Below are 18,907 nucleotides of genomic sequence, written 5' to 3' on the forward strand. Positions count from 1 at the left end.
GGAAGTCCAGAACGAGGGGTCACAGTTTGAGGATAGAGGGGAAGCCTTTTAGGACCGAGATTAGGAAAAACTTTTTCACACAGAGAGTGGTGAATCTGTGGAATTCTCTGCCACAGGAAACAGTTGAGGCCAGTTCATTGGCTATATTTGAGAGGGAGTTAGATATGGCCCTTGTGGCTACGGGGGTCAGGGGGTATGGAGGGAAGGCTGGGGCGGGGTTCTGAGTTGGATGATCAGCCATGATCATAAATGGCGGTGCAGGCTCGAAGGGCCGAATGGCCTACTCCTGCACCTATTTCTATGTTTCTATGTTTCTATACTATGCTTACCCGCTGTATTTTTTTGTCCTAATACAAACACTGTGATATTTGTTTTGCACAGTTTTGTTACAAGGAGACGCTGAGATGTTTTAAGAGTGAACTTTTTGTCTTGGGCTTTGAATTTAATGGAGTTTGGAAGCAAAATGTGTCTCAGCTCATTTCCAAATTAAGTGACAGACTCGAGTACTTCACCTTACGCCTGGTAAGTCTCACTACTCCTCCGCAAACATCTGTTAACTCTTTGGTGTCACCACAGCAGAGACTTCACGGGGTTGAGTGACTTGGAAACAAATACAGGGAGTTACATTTTTAAAACTTTGTAAAAGTTTAAAGGCAATTTATTATCAAAGTATATATTGGAAAAACTATGCACAAAGACTGACAAACAACCAATATGCAAAAGAATACAAACTGTGTAAATACAAAAAGAAATTATATCTAAATAAGTGAATAAATAATTTTGAGGATATGAGTTATAGAGTCCTTGAAAGTGTGTCCGTCAGTTGTGGAACCAGTTCTGTGTTGAAGTGAGTGAAGTTATCCACAGCAATTCAGGAGCCAGATGGTTGAGTTGTCCCTGACCCTGGTGCTGTGGGATCTGGGGCTCCTCTTGGGTCCTTGATGATGCATGCTGCTTTCTTGTGTGTGTAATGCTCAGTTTGGTTAACATGTAACACCTCACGGTTGGAACATAAACAACATTTCAATACAATAGCTGATTACAACAAGTTCACTGAGTTCCTCTGATTATGGAATGGAGTCTACATTTTTAGCCAAGTTTCTGTCACTTCTGAGCTTCTCAGCTCCTCGTCTACTTCATTTACATGTTGGTTTTGGACCTGATCCTGTGAGAGGTGTAGAGGATGTACAGGAATCACAGGAAAGGAATTAATTTGGAAAATCTCTTCCACACATGGAGCTTCTGATGTTCTCTTGAATGGGTTCCATGGTGTTTCTTTATTTTGTGGTGCCTATGGGAGGATGAACTAGTGAGCTGTATTCTGTGTCCATACTTGTATAATAAATGCCTTTGACTCCTTGAATATTTGAATCTTTAATTCTTTAAATCTTTGAACCTTCGAATCTCCACATATGCCACATCAATGTGTTATACTGGACAGGTCCAAAGACGTATAGATTACAAAGTTAGTTGGATGTTACTGGAGCCCTTTTGACAGGAAGAGCCTGTTACTGTGCTGTACCTCGAAGGAATGTGGATTGACCATAAGCTATAGGAGCAGAATTAGGCTCATCAGCCCACCAAGTCTGCACCATTTCATCAAGGCTGATCTATTTTCCTTCTCAGCTCCAATCTCCTGCCTTCTCCCCGTATCCCTTCATGCCCTGACTAATCAAGAACCTATCAACCTCTGCCTTAAACATATCCAATCACTTGGCCTCCACAACACCCATGGCAATGAATTCCACAGATTCACCACCCTCTGGCTAAAGAAACTCCTCTTCATTTCCATTCTAAAAGGATGCCACTCTATTCTGAGGCTGTGTCCTTTGTTCCTAGACTTCCCCACCTTGAGATTCATTTTCCTGTGGGCTTACTGAATCAAGTTATCTCCACTGGTTCAAGAGCCTGATGGCTGAGGGTAATAACGGTTCCTGAACGTGGTGATGTGGGCGCTGAGGCTCCTGTACCTCCTTCTCGATGACAACAGCAAGAAGAAGCATGCCCTGGGCGGTCAAAGTTCAAAGTAAATTTATGATCAAAGTACATGTATGTCAACATATACAACCCTGAGATTCATTTTCTTGTGGGAATACTCAATAAATCTAAAGAATAATAACCATCACAGATCAATGAAAGACCACACTTACTTGGGCGTTCAACCAGTGTGCAGAAAGCAGCAAACTGTGGAAATACAAAAAATAAGAAATAATAATTAATTGGAATAATTAATAAATAAGCAATAAATATTGAGATGTGATGAAGAGTCCTGGAAAGGGAGTCCATTGGTTGTGGGAACATTTCAATAATGGGGCAAGTGAAGTTATGCCTGTTGGAATTCAGGTCTATTCCAGGCTTTCCCGACAGGGGCAGACATAGTACTGTCACAGTCCCAATCAGTTATTCCCTAGTTCCCTTTAAATTTCCTTTTCTTTTTTTCTTTTTAAATCTTTTTATTAATTTTCAAAATTATAAATATAGTAACAATGTTGATACAAAGATTGGAATAATCTTAATAAGCATATACAAAAAGGATTTTAAGTAACATAGGTATAATAGACTTCCAAACTCATAATGAAATTAGTCATAAAAAAAGAAATAAAAAGAAATATATATGAACAAAGAAAAATCCCCAAAAGAAAATGAAAAAAAAACAAAAAGAAACAGAACAAAACAGGGCTAGAGCAATATCTTGAATCAGACACCTTCAGTAATGTCATCAACTCCACTCTATTCATATAAATTGTTAAAAATGATTCAGAAAGGTCAGATTACATCATATGAAAATGTTGTATAAAAGGTCTCCAAGTTTCTTCAAATTTAACCGAAGGATCAAAAATATCACTTCTAATTTTCTCTAAATTTAGACTTAATGTAGTTTGAGAAAACCATTGGAATGTAGGAGGAGGATTGATTTCCTTCCAGTTCAACAAAATAGATCTTCTGGCCATTAAAGTAACAAATGCAATCGTCCGACAGGCTGAAGAAGACAAAGATCTATGTTCTACCATTGGCAATCTAAAAATTGCCATAATAGGATGGGGTTGTAAATCAAAACATAGAACTGTTGAAATAATGTCAAAAATATCTTTCCAATATTTTTCCAAGAGAGGACAGGACCAAAACATATGAGTTAAAGAAGCCACCTCAGAGTGACATCTATCACAAATAGGGGTTATATGGGAATAAAAACGAGCTAATTTATCTTTGGACATATGAGCTCTATGTACTACTTTAAATTTATTAAATTTTTTGATGATTACTAGGAAAGTTGACGAGGGTAAACGGTGGATGTTGTCTATATGGACTTCAGTAAGACCTTTGACAAGGTTCCACATGGAAGGTTAGTTAGGAAGGTTCACTCATTAGGCATTAATATGGAAATAGTAAAATGGATTCAGCAGTGGCTGGATGGGAGATGCCAGAGAGTAGTTGTGGATAACTGTGCGTCAGATTGGAGGTCGGTGACTAGTGGTGTGTCTCAGGGATCTGTACTGGGTCCAATGTTGTTTGTCATATATATTAATGATCTGGATGATGGGGTGGTAAATTGGATTAGTAACTATGCAGATGATACTAAGATAGGTGGAGTTGTGGATAATGAAGTAGGTATTCAAAACTTGCAGAGAGATTTAGGACAGTTAGAAGAGTGGGCTGAGAGATGGCAGATGGAGTTTAATGCTGATAAATGTGAGGTGCTACATTTTGGTAGGACTAATCAAAATAGGACATACATGGTAAATGGTAGGGCATTGAAGAATGCAGTAGAACAGAGGGATCTAGGAATAATGGTGCATCGTTCCCCGAAGGTGGAATCTCATGTGGATAGGGTGGTGAAGAAAGCTTTTGGTTTGCTGGCCTTTATTAATCAGAGCATTGAGTATAAGAGTTGGGATGTAATGTTGAATTTGTATAAGGCATTGGTAAGGCCAAATCTGGAGTATTGTGTACAGTTCTGGTCACCGAGTTATAGGAAAGATGTCAATAAATTTGAGAGAGTACAGAGGTTTACTAAAGTGTTGCCTGGGTTTCATCTCCTAAATTACAGAGAAAGGTTGAACAAGTTAGGTCTTTATTCCTTGGAGCGTAGAAGGTTGAGGGGGGACTTGATAGAGGTGTTTAAAATTATGAGGGGGATTGATAGAGTTGACGTGGTTAGACTTTTTCCATTGAGAGTTGGGAAGATTCAAACAAGAGGACATGGGTTGAGAGTTAGAGGACAAAAGTTTAGGGGTAACATGAGGGGGAACTTCTTTACTCAGAGAGTGGTGGCTGTGTGGAATGAGCTTCCAGCAGAAGTGGTTGAGGCAGGTTCGATGCTGTCGTTTAAAGTTAAATCGGATAGATATATGGACAGGAAAGGAATGGAGGGTTATGGGCTGAGTGCAGGTCAGTGGGACTAGGATAGGGTAAGTGTTCGGCACGGACTAGAAGGGCCTAGATGGCCTGTTTCTGTGCTGTAATTGTTATATGGTTATATGGTTAAATTGTATTAATGTATGTTTAGCACATATAGAAGAAGTACTAACTAATTGAAAAATTTTATCCCATTTCTCTGTAGGTAGACAAAGTTGAAGTTCCCTTTCCCATTCATTTTTAATCTTATCAGATATACCTGGCTGTAATTTCATAGTTATATCATAGATAATTGCTATTAATCCCTTCTGACAAGGATTTAAACCTAAAATGTTATCAATAATATCAGTAGGATTTGAAGTCGGAAAGGTAGGCAACGTAGTATTTAAAACATTTCTTATTTGTAAGTATCTAAAAAAATGGGATCTAGGCAAATCAAATTTCTTAGATAACTGCTCAAAAGACATAAAACAGTTATCCAGAAATAAGTCACGAAAACATATTACACCTTTCGTTTTCCATATCAAAAAGGCTTGGTCCATTACCGAGGGTTGAAAAAAGAAATTAGATATAATAGGACTTGATAACATCAATTCATTCAGGCCAAAAAATTTAAGAAATTGAAACCACATTCACAATGTATGTTTAACTATAGTGTTAAACATTTGTTTATTCAATTTAGATAGTACAAAAGGAAGTGAAGTTCCTAAAATGGAAGCTAAAGAAAACCCTTGTACAGAGTGGCCTTCAAGGTTTACCCAATATGGGCTTAGAGTTATAGTCCAATCTTGTGTCCAAAATATTAAATATAGAATATTAATTGCCCAATAATAAAATCTTAGGTTAGGCAATGCCAAAGCACCATCTTTCTTAGATTTCTGTAAGTATTTTTTACTTAATCTTGGATTTTTATTTTGCCATATATAAGAGGAAATTTTAGAATCGATAGTATCAAAAAAGGATTTAGGAATAAAAATTGGTATCGTTTGAAATAAATATAAAAATTTAGGTAAAATAATCATTTTAATAGCATTGATTCGGCCAATCAATGATAGGGACAATGGGGACCGCTTAGTAATCAGTTGTTTAACTTGATTAATTAATGGTAAAAGGTTGAAATTAAATAGATCCTTATGTCTCTTAGTAATTTTAACTCCTAGATAAGTAAAATAGTCAGTAGTCACTCTAAATGGAGAATTTCTATAAATGGGAACCTGCATATTTAATGGAAAGTTTACTCTTACCTAGGTTCAGTTTATAACCAGAAAAACTACTAAACTGAGCAAGCAGTGTTAATATGGCCGGAATAGATTTCCCTGAGTTAGAAATATATAATAGTAGATCATCTGCATATAGTGATAATTTATGAGTCTCATTTCTACGGGTAATGCCAGATCTATTAGGGGAGTCACGAATAGCAATAGCTAGCGGTTCCAAAGCAATATCAAATAGTAGTGGACTAAGAGGACAACCCTGCCTAGTACCACGGAATAAATGAAAAAGAGGGGATCTTTGATTGTTAGTAAATACCGACCCTTTAAGTTTCCTTTCTGTCACGACCGGGACCGTTGACTCCTGGCTTTCCTTTAATTCTTTGTTTCCCCATGTTTCTTGGGCTCTGTAATTAAAGGCACTTGATTCTCAGCTGAACAGTCAGTATATAGTTTCGGGCTTACAGCTGCTTGGGGCTAGACCGTCACCTGACGTCACCTCACGTCACCGAAGCAAGTGTGAGCAAGTCACCTTGCCAGAGCAAGTCAAGTCTTCTCCCTGAAGCGAGTGCCAGTAAGTCGCCTCTCCTCGCCAGATCCAGCCTGTCAAGTTACCGTGCCTGAGCGAGCCCACTATGCTATCTCGCCAGAGCGGGTCCGTCAAGTTAACCTTCCAGAGTGAGTCTAGAGCCGCTGTCTGTAGTTCTGGGGCCGAGTCGAGAGCTCACCGCTATGTGGAGCCACTTCGTGCCAGGATAAAAGAACTGTCTATCATTGTGTTTTGTCTCTTTGTGTCCTCGCCTCCGCTGGGTAGGTCCAGCCGTTAGCTACTACCCTGAGTTGGGAACTGTCTCTTCGTGTCCTCGTCTCCGCTGGGTAGGTCCGGCCGTTTGCCACTACCCTGAGTAGGGAACTGTCTTTTCGTGCTCTGTTTTCTGTGCCCTGTGTCTAGGAAGAGTCCCGACTCTGTGTTCCAATGTTCGGAGTTCTAAGTCCAGGCTCCGATGTTCCGAGTTCCACGTCCAGGCTCTGATGTTCTGAGTTCCAAGACCAGACTCCAGGGTTCTGGAAGCAAACATCACACCATCTGTAAAAAAGCTGACGATGAGAAATGGATAGCTTGTACAACAGGATAATGATCCTAAACACACCTCAAAATCCACAATGGACTACCTCAAGAGGCACAAGCTGAAGGTTGTGCCATGGCCGTCACAGTCCCCCGACCTAAACATCATCAAGAATCTGTGGATAGACCTCAAAAGAGCAGTGCATGCAAGATGGCCCAACAATCTCACAGAACTAAAAGCCTTTTGCAAGGAAGAATGGGCGAAAATTCCCCAAACAAGAATTGAAAGACCCTTAGCTGGCTACAAAAAGCATTTACAAGCTGTGATACTTGCCAAGGGGGGTGTCACTAGGTACTGCCATGCAGGGTGCCCAAACTTTTGCTTCGGGCCCTTTTCCTTTTTTGTTATTTTGAAACTGTAAAAGGTGGAAATAAAAAAAGTAATCTTGCTTAAAATATTAAAGAAATGTGTCATCTTTAACTTTATGCTTTTAGGAAATCAGGTCACCTTTTACTTGCTTGGCTATTCACAGTAACAGAAATTTTGACCAGGGGTGCTCAATCTTTTGCATGTGACTGTGTGTATGTATGTACATATATATGTACTGTAATTCACAGTTTTCTTTTTCTCTCTGTTCTCATGTATTGCATTGCACCATTGCTGCTAGGTTAATAAATTTCACAACATTTCCCAGTGGTATTAAATGATTCTGATTCTGATTCCTGATCAGCCATTTCCCTTGCAGTCCCCTTTGGTTCAAGAGCCTGATGGTTGAGGGCGATCATCAGCAAACACATTTTATGCCTTATCCAGACTTCCAAAGAACCTTTGGATTTCAAAAACATCAGGATCCTACAGTAAATACATAAATAGAACATAGCTTTCATGCACAATTGGATGGGAAAAGTTACTCTAGCATTAAATGCAGAGTAATTTGTGGTTTCAAAGCAATAGGAAGTGAATTTCAGCTCATTACTTGGTGAGTGATGAGCTGAAATTCAGATCCTGACACCAAACGTCAGAATCATTTTTATAAACTATCCAAGGTGATTCAGAGGAACAGCTAATAGGAAAGGTGGGGGTGGACATTGAAGGTGCCAGGATGCCAGGGAGGCTGGTGCCCATGATGGAGCTGAGTGTGTTCACAACCCCTGCAGCTCATATTGAAGATCCCATGGCCACCCCCTCAAAGAACATGGACTCAGCCAGGTATACCGGCTGGGACTGGTCTCCCAAACGCTTGCAGCAGAGAAGACAGAAGCTGCTGGAAAAACTTAGCAAGTCAGGCAGCATTCATGGTGAGATAGAATAAATTAATATTCAGGTTTCTACTAGCAAACCTATCACTAAAGACTGTCACCATCCAGGACAATGCCCTTTTCTCAATACTACCATTTTAACAGACAGAAAGATGAGCACGCACACTAAAAACAGAATACTGCAGTGCTACATTTATTCTATCCTGACTTATGGAAGTGAATGCTGGAACATTTCCCCAGCGATGGAAAAGAGACTAGAAGCAGCTGAATTATGGTTCTACAGGAGAATGTTAAAAATATCACGGACCACACACACGTCAAATGAAGAAGTTCTCAGAAGAGCCCAAGCAGTTCGATCACTCAAACCAACAATAAGAGAAAGACAACTCAGATTCCTAGGACACATCACGCGGAAAGATGAACTGGAAAAACTCATACTCTCTGGAAAGATGGAGGGGAGCAAACCTAGAGGAAGACCTCGGCTTCTGTACGTCAAAAGGATAGCCAGGTGGCTACACATCGAGGAAACGGAAGTCACCCAAAAGACGAAGGATAGATCCATATGGAAAACCATGGCACCAACGTCCGCATCGGATATGGTACCTAGACAGACAGACAGACCATCAGGGAGGAGGTACAGGAGCCTGATGACACACACTCAACAAATCTTCCTCTCTGCAATCAGATCTCTTAACAACCCCACTGTTCCTCTTCAGAATCAGAGTCAGGTTTAATATCACTGGCATATGTCACGAAATTTGTTTTTTTACTGTAGTGGTACTTTATAATTCATAATAATAAAAACTGTAAATAACAATAAATATATACAAAAAAGAAATCATTTAATTTTTAATTTAAATAATTTAAGTTTAAAAAATGGGTGGCGGGTTGGAGGTACACCTTCCCTCTGCTAACCTGCAGATCACCCTTGGACAAGGTGTGGTGCCTGCTTAGCCCCCGATCAGGGTCACGTGAAGACATGAGAGCAGGTGGTGGATGGTCGTATGAGCAGCCGGTGCACATCACAAGTCCTGGTTATGTGACCACTGACACCCGGCAGACAATCTCTGAAGAGTATTGATAATGGCTGAGGTCACCCGTCTTGTAAAACACTGGCCAGAAAAAGGCAATGGCAAACCAATTCTGTAGAAAAATTTGCCAAGAGCAGTCATGGTCATGGAAAGACCATGATCGCCCACATCATACGACACCGCGCATAATGATGATGATGGCTGTAAAGGAGGCTTTGGAGAGGGTGCAGAAGAGGGTCACCAGGATGCTGCCTGGACTGGAGAGTGTGAGCTATAAGGAGGGATTGGACAAACTTGAGTTCTTTTCTGTAGTGTTCAAGACTGAGCGGAGACCTGATAGAAGTTTATAGAATTATGAGAGGTGAAGGTTGTATAAAGTACCAGAGTCTTTTTCCCAAGATCGAGATATCAAACAGTAGAGGACTTGTGTTTAAGGTGAGAGGGGTTAGATTTAAAGGAGATGTACAGGGCACGTTTCACTTACACAGAGTTTGGTGCTTGTCTGGAATGGGCTGCCACAGGAGGTTGTGGAAGCAAATACAACCGATGTGTTTAATAGGCTGCTTGACAGTGACATGCAGTGAATGGTTCAATAGTTCCATTTCATATCAGAGAGTGTATAAAGTATACAACCTGAAATCCTTATTCTTTACAGACATCCACAGAACAAAAGATAAACCCCGAATGGGCTGCAGGGCCCCACTCCAAAGGCGTACATCTTCCGGGCCGCTCCTGAAGACATTGAAAAATGCTCGGCGGGATCGGAGAGCAGGAACCCACTGCTGCATAGAACCGCAAGAGGGATATGGAAGAGATGTAGTTTAATTTGGCGCTGTGTTCAGCACACTGTGAGCTGGAGGGCCTGTCCCGGTGCTGGACCGTTTTATGCTCTTTGACCCCTGCCTCACAGACCAGGGTTCGATGCTGGTGCTGGGTACTCACTGTGTGCAATTTGCACATTTCCTGTGTGACAAACTCTTCACGGGTAGGCAACAATTCCTGCTTACTGCTGCCAGAGGAAGGCGTCTGCATTCGACCGGTCTCTCTTCCTCTCCCTCTTGTTCAATGCTGCCAGGTGGTGGTGCCAAAGTCTTAGGTCTTGGGCAAGGTTTAATCGACGCGATTTGTGGATGTGACGCTGTAGTTCACGTTATGATGTGTTTTTGGTTTCTGGTCGCTCCTTTTTTGATAGCTATTTTGGGCAATTTTGACCAAAGCAGACTGACTCTGCAGCTTACAATCAATGAACAATACGGAGCTAGATTGAACTGAACTGAGCTGAAACTGAACATTCCATGACTGTTTCAAAGACTCTGTGGTTTGACCTTTTATATTCTGTGTCTTTTGTTCTCTTTTTGCCACTTGCATGATTAGTTCTTTCTTTGTGCATTGGGGGTTCGATGTTTATCGTGGAGCAGTTTGTACGGTGTTTCTTTGTTTTGTGGCTCTCTGCAGGAAGACAAATCTCAGGGTTAGGGTTAGGTTATTATACTTTGATAATAAATGTTCTCTGAACCTTTGAAGCTTCAATCCACAATTTCGATCAGTACAGGTGCACTGTATGGCTGCTCTACTCACTTTACACTCATGACTGTGAGGCTAAGTACAGCTCTGACGCCATATTTAAGTTTGGTGACAACTGCACTGTCATTGGCCAAAGCAAGGGTGGTGACGAATTGGCATGTAGGAGGGAGAGATTGAAAAGCTGGCTGAAATGTGCCACAATAACCTCCTCTCACTCAACATCAGAAAAGCAAGGAGCTGCTTGTTGCCTACAGGAGGAAGTGTTTGCTATGGGACTGGGGGAGGAGAGGGTCAGTAACTTTAAATTCCTCGGCGTTATCGTACTTGAGGATCTGCCCTGGGACCAGCACACAAGTGCCATCACAAAGGAGGCGTGACAGTGCCTCTACCTTCTTAGAAGTTTATGCAGTTTCATCACGTCATCTAAAACTTTGACAAATTTCTACAGATGTGCAGTGGAGAGTGTATTGACTGGCTGCATCACAGCCAGGTATGGAAACACCAATGCCTTTGAATGGAAAATCCTCCTAAGTAGTGGAAAAATCAACAACAGGTGGCAGATACAGCAAATTTCATCACAAAGAAAGCCTTCCCTGCCATTGTGCACACCTACAAAGAGCACTACCTGAGAAAGCAATCAGACACCTCCAACACCAAGGCCTCGCTCACTGGGATGGATGTACCGAAGATATTAATCATTGTAAAGAAGTGTGAATTCATGGAAATGGTAACCATTGTTATCTAGTGTAAACTAGTCCTGATGAAGGGTCTCGGCCCAAAAAGTTGACTACTTACTCCCCTCATACCTCTGCCTGACCTGCTGAGTTCTTCCAGTATTTCCAGCACCTGCAGAATCTCTTGTGTAAACTAGCAAGAGTGTTAACCATTGTAAACAAGTGTGAACAAGCTTTATCTGGTGCAATTATTTATTTATTTGTTTGTTTATTGAGATACAGCACATAACTGGGCTATTCAGTCCTTCAAGCCATGCCACCCAGCAAACCCCCGATTTAACCCTGGTCTAATCACAGGACTATTTACAATGACCGATTAACCTACTAACCGGTACATCTTTGGACTGTGGGAGGAAATTGGAGAAAAATCATGCGTCATGGGGAGAATGTACAAACTCCTTACGGAGGACAAGGGAATTGAAGCTGTGTCATTGGTATTGTAAAGCGCTGTGCTAACCACTATGCTACTATGCCAGGGATTGTTAACCATTGAAAGCTAGCAAAAACGAGTGTAAACTCATGGAGATGTTAACCATCATAAGATAGAGTAAACTAGTGAGGGAGTTAGTCACTGTAAACCATTGGGGGTGTCAGTCACGGTAAAACAGTGTGATTTTTTTGTCACAGTGGGGGTTACAGACACTGTAAACCAGTGGAGGTGATGGTTACTGTAAACCAGTGGGGTTGACCGTCGCTGTAAGCCAGTGGTGATGTCCGTCACTGTAAACCAGTGGGGGTGTTAGTCACTGTAAACCAGTGGGGGTGATAGTCACTGTAAACCAGTGGGGGTGACCGTCACTGTAAACCAGTGGGGGTGATAGTCACTGTAAACCAGTGGGGTTGACCGTCACTGTAAACCAGTGGGGGTGATAGTCGCTGTGAACCAGTGGGGGTGTTGGTCATTGTAAACCAGTGGGGGTATTAGTCACTGTAAACTAGTGGGGTTGTCAGTCACCGTAAACCAGTGGGGACATTCATCACTGTAAACCGGTGGGTCTGTTAGTCACTATAAACCAGTGGGAGTGTTAGTCACTGTACACCAGTGGGGGTGTCAGTCACAGTAAAACAATGTGATTTTTTGGTCACTGTAAACCAGTGGGAGTGGCGGTCACTGTAAACCAGTGGGAGTGTTAGTTGCTATAAACCAGTGGGAGTGTTAGTCACTGTAAACCAGTGGGGGTGTCAGTCACTGTAAACCAGTGGGAGTGTTAGTCACTGTACACCAGTGGGAGTGTTAGCTGCTATAAACCAGTGGGGCTGTTAGTCACTGTAGACTGGTGGGGCATTTATCACTGTAAACCAGTGTGGTATTTTGTCACTGTGAACCAGTGGAGGATTTTGTCACTGTAAACCAGTGTGGGTGTTTGTCACTGCGAATCAGTGAGGGATTTTGACACTGTGAACCAGTGTGGGTTTTTTTTTGTCACTGTAAACCAGTGGGGGATTTTGTCACTGTAAACCAGTTCGGGATTTTGTCATTAAACCAGTGAGAGGTTTTGTCACTGTAAACCAGTTCGGGATTTTGTCACTAAACCAGTGGGGGATTTTGTCACTGTAAACCAGTGGAGGATTCTGTCACTGTAAACACTTTCTGCCTCTGCCTTCTCTGCAGAATGCATCGACCGGCTGCCAACGTTGTGAGATCTATGACGAGAAGTCAGCTGAAATTTTCCTCGGTAACCTGAGGCGCCTTCTGCAGTACCTCAACCGGTTTAGTTGTTCCAGATTACAGCTTTGACCATCAGCTCAAAAAGTGCCTTGTTATCTCCTGGACTCCCCATGGATGTGGAAGTGCTATCGAAATGGAGGCTATCTTCTGTGGACGGATTACAGCGAGACGACAGGCTTTCTGGGGGATGTCCCTGGTCTTCAGTAAGGAGAAGGAACATTCTGGAAAGGACACAGGACTCTGCATATGGACGCTGACTAAGGTTAGATGATCATGCAATGTTTTACATGGGGGAGAAGTATTTGTGTTTATTATGGAATTGTGTCAGTACAATCTGTTCACTTCGTGGAACAAGTCTTTGCTCTGCTGCTTCTAAAAATCAGGAGAAAAAAAAACACTTAACACTTAACCATTCAGCCCCCAACCCAATTCCCAAATTCCTAGATGCACTATATGTGGCCTTCTTCAAAGAGTCTGAGCACTTACGGCACAGAAAAGGCCTTCAGCCCGTATAGGCCTTGCCAACCTTTTATTCTGTCTAACCCTGTTGCTCCACAGCCAGGCAACAGCCCTCCACATCCCTCCCATCCATGTAACTATCGTAATTTCTCTTAAATATTGCTATCAAAACGGCTCCACCACTTCCAATTGCTAGCATGGTCCTGTACTTAATACTATGATTTATGAAGGCCTATGTGTCTAAAGCTCTTTGTGTGACCCGATCTACTAATGCCACTTTCAAGGAATTCTGGATTTGTATTCCCAGATGAGGTGGAGATACATCACTACCAAAGGAGGTGGAAGTTGCTCCTTCTCTCTGCTAGGCTGCAGGTTACCGTTAGGCAAGATGTAGCACCTGCTTAGCCCCTCGCATCTCACACCACCACCACCCCCCCGCCACCGATCAGGGTCATGTGAAGCCACGGGAGCAGGTGGTGGATGGTCGCATGAGCAGCCAGTGCAGATCACAAGTTCTGGGTTCTGCGACCACTGACGCCGGGCAGTCTCTGAAATTCATCATGGCTGGGGTCACCTGACTTGCAAAGACACTGCCCAGAAGAAGGCGTCGGCAAAACACTTCTGTGGAAAAATTTGCCAAGAACGACCGTGGTCACCATGATTGCCCATGTCATTACAACAGGGCACATAATGATGATGACAATTCCCAGATCCCTCTGCTCTACCGCACTCCTCAGTGCCCTACCGTTCACTGTGTACATCCTCCCCTAGTTTGTCCTCCCAAAGTGCAACACTTTGCACCTCTCTGTATTAAATTCCACCTGCCTTTTCTCCACCCATTTTACAAGTGGGTCCAAATCCTGCTGGAAGCTTTGGTAGCCTCTCACTGTGAGCAGTATGTGGCTGATTACTAAAACTGGGCATGTTACTCACCCTCCCTGTGGAAAAGCAAGCCTTTGGCTTTGACCCTATTAGTAACTGCTGTGTTCCAGGAAGCTGAATGTTCTCAATCCTGCTGTTTAACCACTGACTGTTTCAGAGTTGAACATTTGCCCACATCCATGCAGAACTCTCCATGATCTTCCCCAGGGTAATGGGGTCAGAAACATTGTCAAAATAAGGAACTGGCCATCTAGTAGATAAATGGGAGGAAAAATCCCTCCACAGGGAGTGGTGAGTCTTTATAGCTGTCTGCCCAAAGAGGACCACGGGCACTCCGTCCTAGACAACCCCACGTGAATGCCTTTTTTTTTAATTTTAAGGAAATTTGGGGAAATGAGAGTATAGGCACGACAGCAGAGGAGCAGGCCATTCAGCCCATCTAGTTTCTGCCAGACTGTTATTCTGCCTAATCCCTTTGACATACACCTCAACTTTTGCACTCACGTGCTTATCCAAATTTCTCCAAAATATTGAAATCAAACCAACATTCACCACTTCTACCAGCAGCTCATTCCACACTCTTACCACCAACTGGATAAAGACATTCCCCGCTCATGTTTCCCTTAAATATTACACCTTTCTCCCTTAACCTATGACCTGTAGTTCTAGACTCACTCAACTTCAGTGGAACAACACCTTATATTCCGTCACTCAGGTTGCAGGAACAACACCTTATATTCCGTCTGGGTAGCCTCCAACCTGATGGCATGAACATTGACTTCTCTAACTTCCGCTAATGCCCCACCTCCCCCTCGTACCCCATCTTTTATTTATTTATATAAACACATTCTTTCTCTCTCTCTCTCCTTTTTCTCCCTCTGTCCCTCTGACTATAACCCTCGCCCATCCTCTGGGTTTCCCCCCTCCCCCTTTTCCTTCTCCCTGGGCCTCCTGTCCCATGATCCTCTCATATCCCCTTTGTCAATCACCTGTCCAGCTCTTGGCTCCATCCCTCCCCCTCCTGTCTTCTCCTATCATTTTGGATCTCCCCCTCCCCCTCCCACTTTCAAATCCCTTACTCACTCTTCCTTCAGTTAGTCCTGACGGAGGGTCTCTGCCTGAAACATCGACTGTACCTCTTCCTAGAGATGCTGCCTGACCTGCTGCGTTCACCAGCAACTTTGATGTGTGTTGCTTGAATTTCCAGCATCCGCAGAATTCCTCTTGTTTGTGTTCAGTGGGAAAATGCCTGCTTGCATTTACCCTACCTATGCCCCTCATAATTTTGTATAGCTCTGTAAAACCTCTCCTCATTCTCTTTCACTCCAGGGAATAAAGCCTTCACCTCTTTTCATCCCTTTTCTATAACTCAAGTCCCAGAAACACCCTTGTAAGTTTTCTCAGCGCTCTTTCCATCTTATCGATAACTTTCCTGTTGGTAGGTGACTGGAACTGCACACAATACTCCAAATTAGGCCTCACTAATGTCTTCAATATAACATCCCATCTCCTGTACTCAGTACTTCGATTTATGACGGCCAATGTGCCTAAAGCTCTTTGTGTGACCCGATCTACATATAATGCCACTTTCAAGGAATTCTGGATTTGTATTCCCAGATGAGGTGGAGATACATCACTACCAAACGAGGTGGAAGGTGCTCCTTCCCTCCGCTAGGCTGCAGGTCACTCTGGGGCAAATGCTTAGCCCCACCCCCGATCAGGGTCATGTGAAGCCACGGGATCAGGTGGTGGATGGTCACATGAGCAGCCGGTGCACATCACAAGTCCTGGTTACGTGACCACTGACACCAGGCAGACAGTCTCTGAAGAGTATTAATAATGGCTGGGGTCACCTGTCTTGTAAAGACACTGCCCAGAATAAGGTAATTGCAGACTACTTATGTAGAAAAATTAGCTAAGAACAATCATGGTCACCATGATTGCCCACGTCATTACAACACGGCACATAATGATGATGACAATTCCCAGATCCCTCGGCTCTACCACATTCCTCAGTGCCCTACCATTCACTGTGTACATCCTCCCCTAGTTTGTCCTCCCAAAGTGCAACACTTTGCACCTCTCTGTATTAAATTCCACCTGCCTTTTCTCCACCCATTTTACAAATGGGTCCAAATCCTGCTGGAAGCTTTGATAGCCTCTCACTGTGAGCAGTATGTTGCTGATTACAAATATCTGGTCATGTTAGGGATAAAAGGCAGTTACTCACCCACCCTGTGGAAAAGCAAGCCTCTTGATTCAACCCTATTGGTAATCTCTGTGTCCTCAAAGTTGGGAGAATCCAGGAAACTGAATGATCTTAATCCTGCTGTTTAACTGCTGACTGTTCCAGAGTTGAACGTTTGTCTGTGACCTACACAGAACTCTCTATAATCTTCCCAAGAGCAATAGGGTCAAAAACAGAGTTAAGATAAGAAACTGGCCACCCAGTAGTTAAATGGGAAGAGAAATCTCTTCCAAAAGAGGTGTCCCCCTCAAGTTCCTTTTCACCATTTCACATTTCACTCTAAACCCATGACCTGTAGTTCTAGCCTTACCCGCCCCAGTGGAAAAAACCTGCTTGCATTTATCCTATCTATGCCCTGCATAATTTAGTATACCTCTATCAAATCTCCCCTCACTCTTTGATTGGAGAATATAATTGGGATTAGTGTAGGAAAGCGGAGCTGTTACAGGTAAGTTGCAATGAAGTAAGAGGTCAGACGTGAATGAGTTACAGTGAAAGGTAGAACAGACATGAAAGGCTGAATGGCCCTCTCTTGCTTCTGTTCACTGTGTTTTCCTGAGAAGGCAATATTCATCTTCAAAGATCCCCATCATCTCACAGCTTCTATTGGGCAGGAGGTACAGAATCCTGATGTCCCACACCACCAGGTTCAGGAACAACTACATCCCTTCACCCATTCTGTCCTTGAACCAACTGGCACATCCCTAATCCCCATGATCACTTTGGCCCTGTCTCACCAAATTATCCAAAAATGTCTAGTCTCTTACAAAAACACACATGCACGCACACACCACACTGCCTCTATATCTACCAGTTCCACTCTCCGCTGTGTAGGCGAAACTTCGTGATCTCGTGGTCATTGACTTGAACAGACCCACGTGTGAGTGCTAATCTTAAAAATACTCACCCACTTAGACTGGTGAGTTTGCTTGCCACACGATGGGTCACAAACATATCCTGGATGAGCCCCCAAATGTTGTGACCTTGATCAAGGTCACCAGGAGACACTGAAGTTGATGCTATAGAAGTCTTTATTCTGCACAACAAGCAGGCATCGTACAGTTACACTCTTGGAAGAACAGGCCTCCTGACCCAATATTACATCATATGTTATATGTTAAAGAACAAAGGTTTCAACAGGACAATAGTTACATTGCATTCATAATGCTTCCTTTCAGTTGCACATAATTTTCAAACACCTAGATCTTCACACCAACACTCCCAAAATGATTGCCGTTAATGGCCATTGTCTCTGGGCTGCATTGATGCATCTGCAGACATCTCAGGTGAATGGTTTACAATTGACCCCGGTCTGCAGCTCCAGGAAGACCACCGTTCTGAGCTGCATTTTAAACTCAATCTACAATCCAGGTTGGCTTGTTGCTGTCGAGATTAATATTGGCAATATTGCATAACTCCAGAATACACCCTAACGACAGTTAATTTGTGGTTTCATCCAGAGTCTACAAGTTAAAGGAAGGATTTACTTGGAAGGCTGCAGAGTAAATGAAGAATTTCTCCGAATGACCACGTCCGCTATAACAAGGCGCTTCGAACGGGACAGAAAACTGTTTGGCAACTCAAAGGAAGATTGACAGAAGACCCCTCCCTCCTTTAAAAGATCATAGCAACTGCCTACTAGAAATGGGGAGACTAATTAGTATCTACCAGCACTGCCTGCACAGACTAGATGGGCTGAATGGCCTAATGATGGTCCTAGGTCTTATGGTCTTATGGATCTTGTCTACACTTCTCACTGCCTTGGGAAAACAGCCAATATAATCAAAGACCACACCCATCCCAGACATTGTCATTCTCCCCCCTCTCCAATCAAAGCCTTGAAAGCATGTACCACAAGGGTCAAGGATGCTGTTATAAAACTATTGAACATTTCCCTAGTATAAGATGGACTCTTATCTACCTCATTATGATTTTGCACCAATGTCTATTTGCACTGCACTTTCCCCACAGCTGTTAAACTTGCGTAAGTATTCTATTGCTATTTGCCCTTGTACTACCTCAATGCTCTGATGAGATGAACTGATCTATATGGATGGCCTGCAAAACAAAATTTTTTTTATTGTAAGTGTGACAATAATAAACCAATTTGCCTTTGCAATACCCAGTACAAATAATCTAGATATTGATTGCAGCTTCCATTGAGGCAGCTTGTTATGCATAAATAATCTAGTGTGTAGTACCAGTGAACTATTGCTCTGTGGGATGAGCTGAGGCATTGACCTAACACCTCTGAGGCCTAATATCTGCAACTCTGAGAGACAGGGGCCAAGAACTCGATTCAAAGATTCAAAGTACATTTATTATGCTGGACAGCAAACTTTTTTCGAAACTGTTGGTTCCTCAGAATTTTTAAAAAATTTATGATAGACAGCTTGAAGCTGAACACAAAAATATAATTTCAGACTACTTGTGTCACGTAGGAATGTAGAGGAAACAAGAAATTAAC

General features: G+C 42.7%; 1 protein-coding gene across 4 annotated transcripts in view; it reads left to right on the forward strand.

Annotated features, from left to right (window-relative positions):
- The window catches only part of il15l (interleukin 15, like), a 97,320-nt gene extending 78,760 nt beyond the window's left edge, over nt 1-18,560 (forward strand). For all 4 annotated transcript variants that reach the window (XM_072274772.1, XM_072274773.1, XM_072274774.1 and 1 more), the window contains 3 exons: nt 382-522; nt 12,795-13,113; nt 17,901-18,560. In XM_072274772.1, coding sequence (XP_072130873.1) covers nt 382-522; nt 12,795-12,920 — 267 coding nt within the window. In that variant the 3' untranslated portion in view covers nt 12,921-13,113; nt 17,901-18,560. The remainder of the gene's footprint in view (nt 1-381; nt 523-12,794; nt 13,114-17,900) is intronic.
- The last annotated feature ends 347 nt before the right edge of the window (nt 18,561-18,907 follow it).

This window comes from Mobula birostris, chromosome 12, assembly GCF_030028105.1.
Source record: "Mobula birostris isolate sMobBir1 chromosome 12, sMobBir1.hap1, whole genome shotgun sequence".
NCBI classification, from domain to species: domain Eukaryota; kingdom Metazoa; phylum Chordata; class Chondrichthyes; order Myliobatiformes; family Myliobatidae; genus Mobula; species Mobula birostris.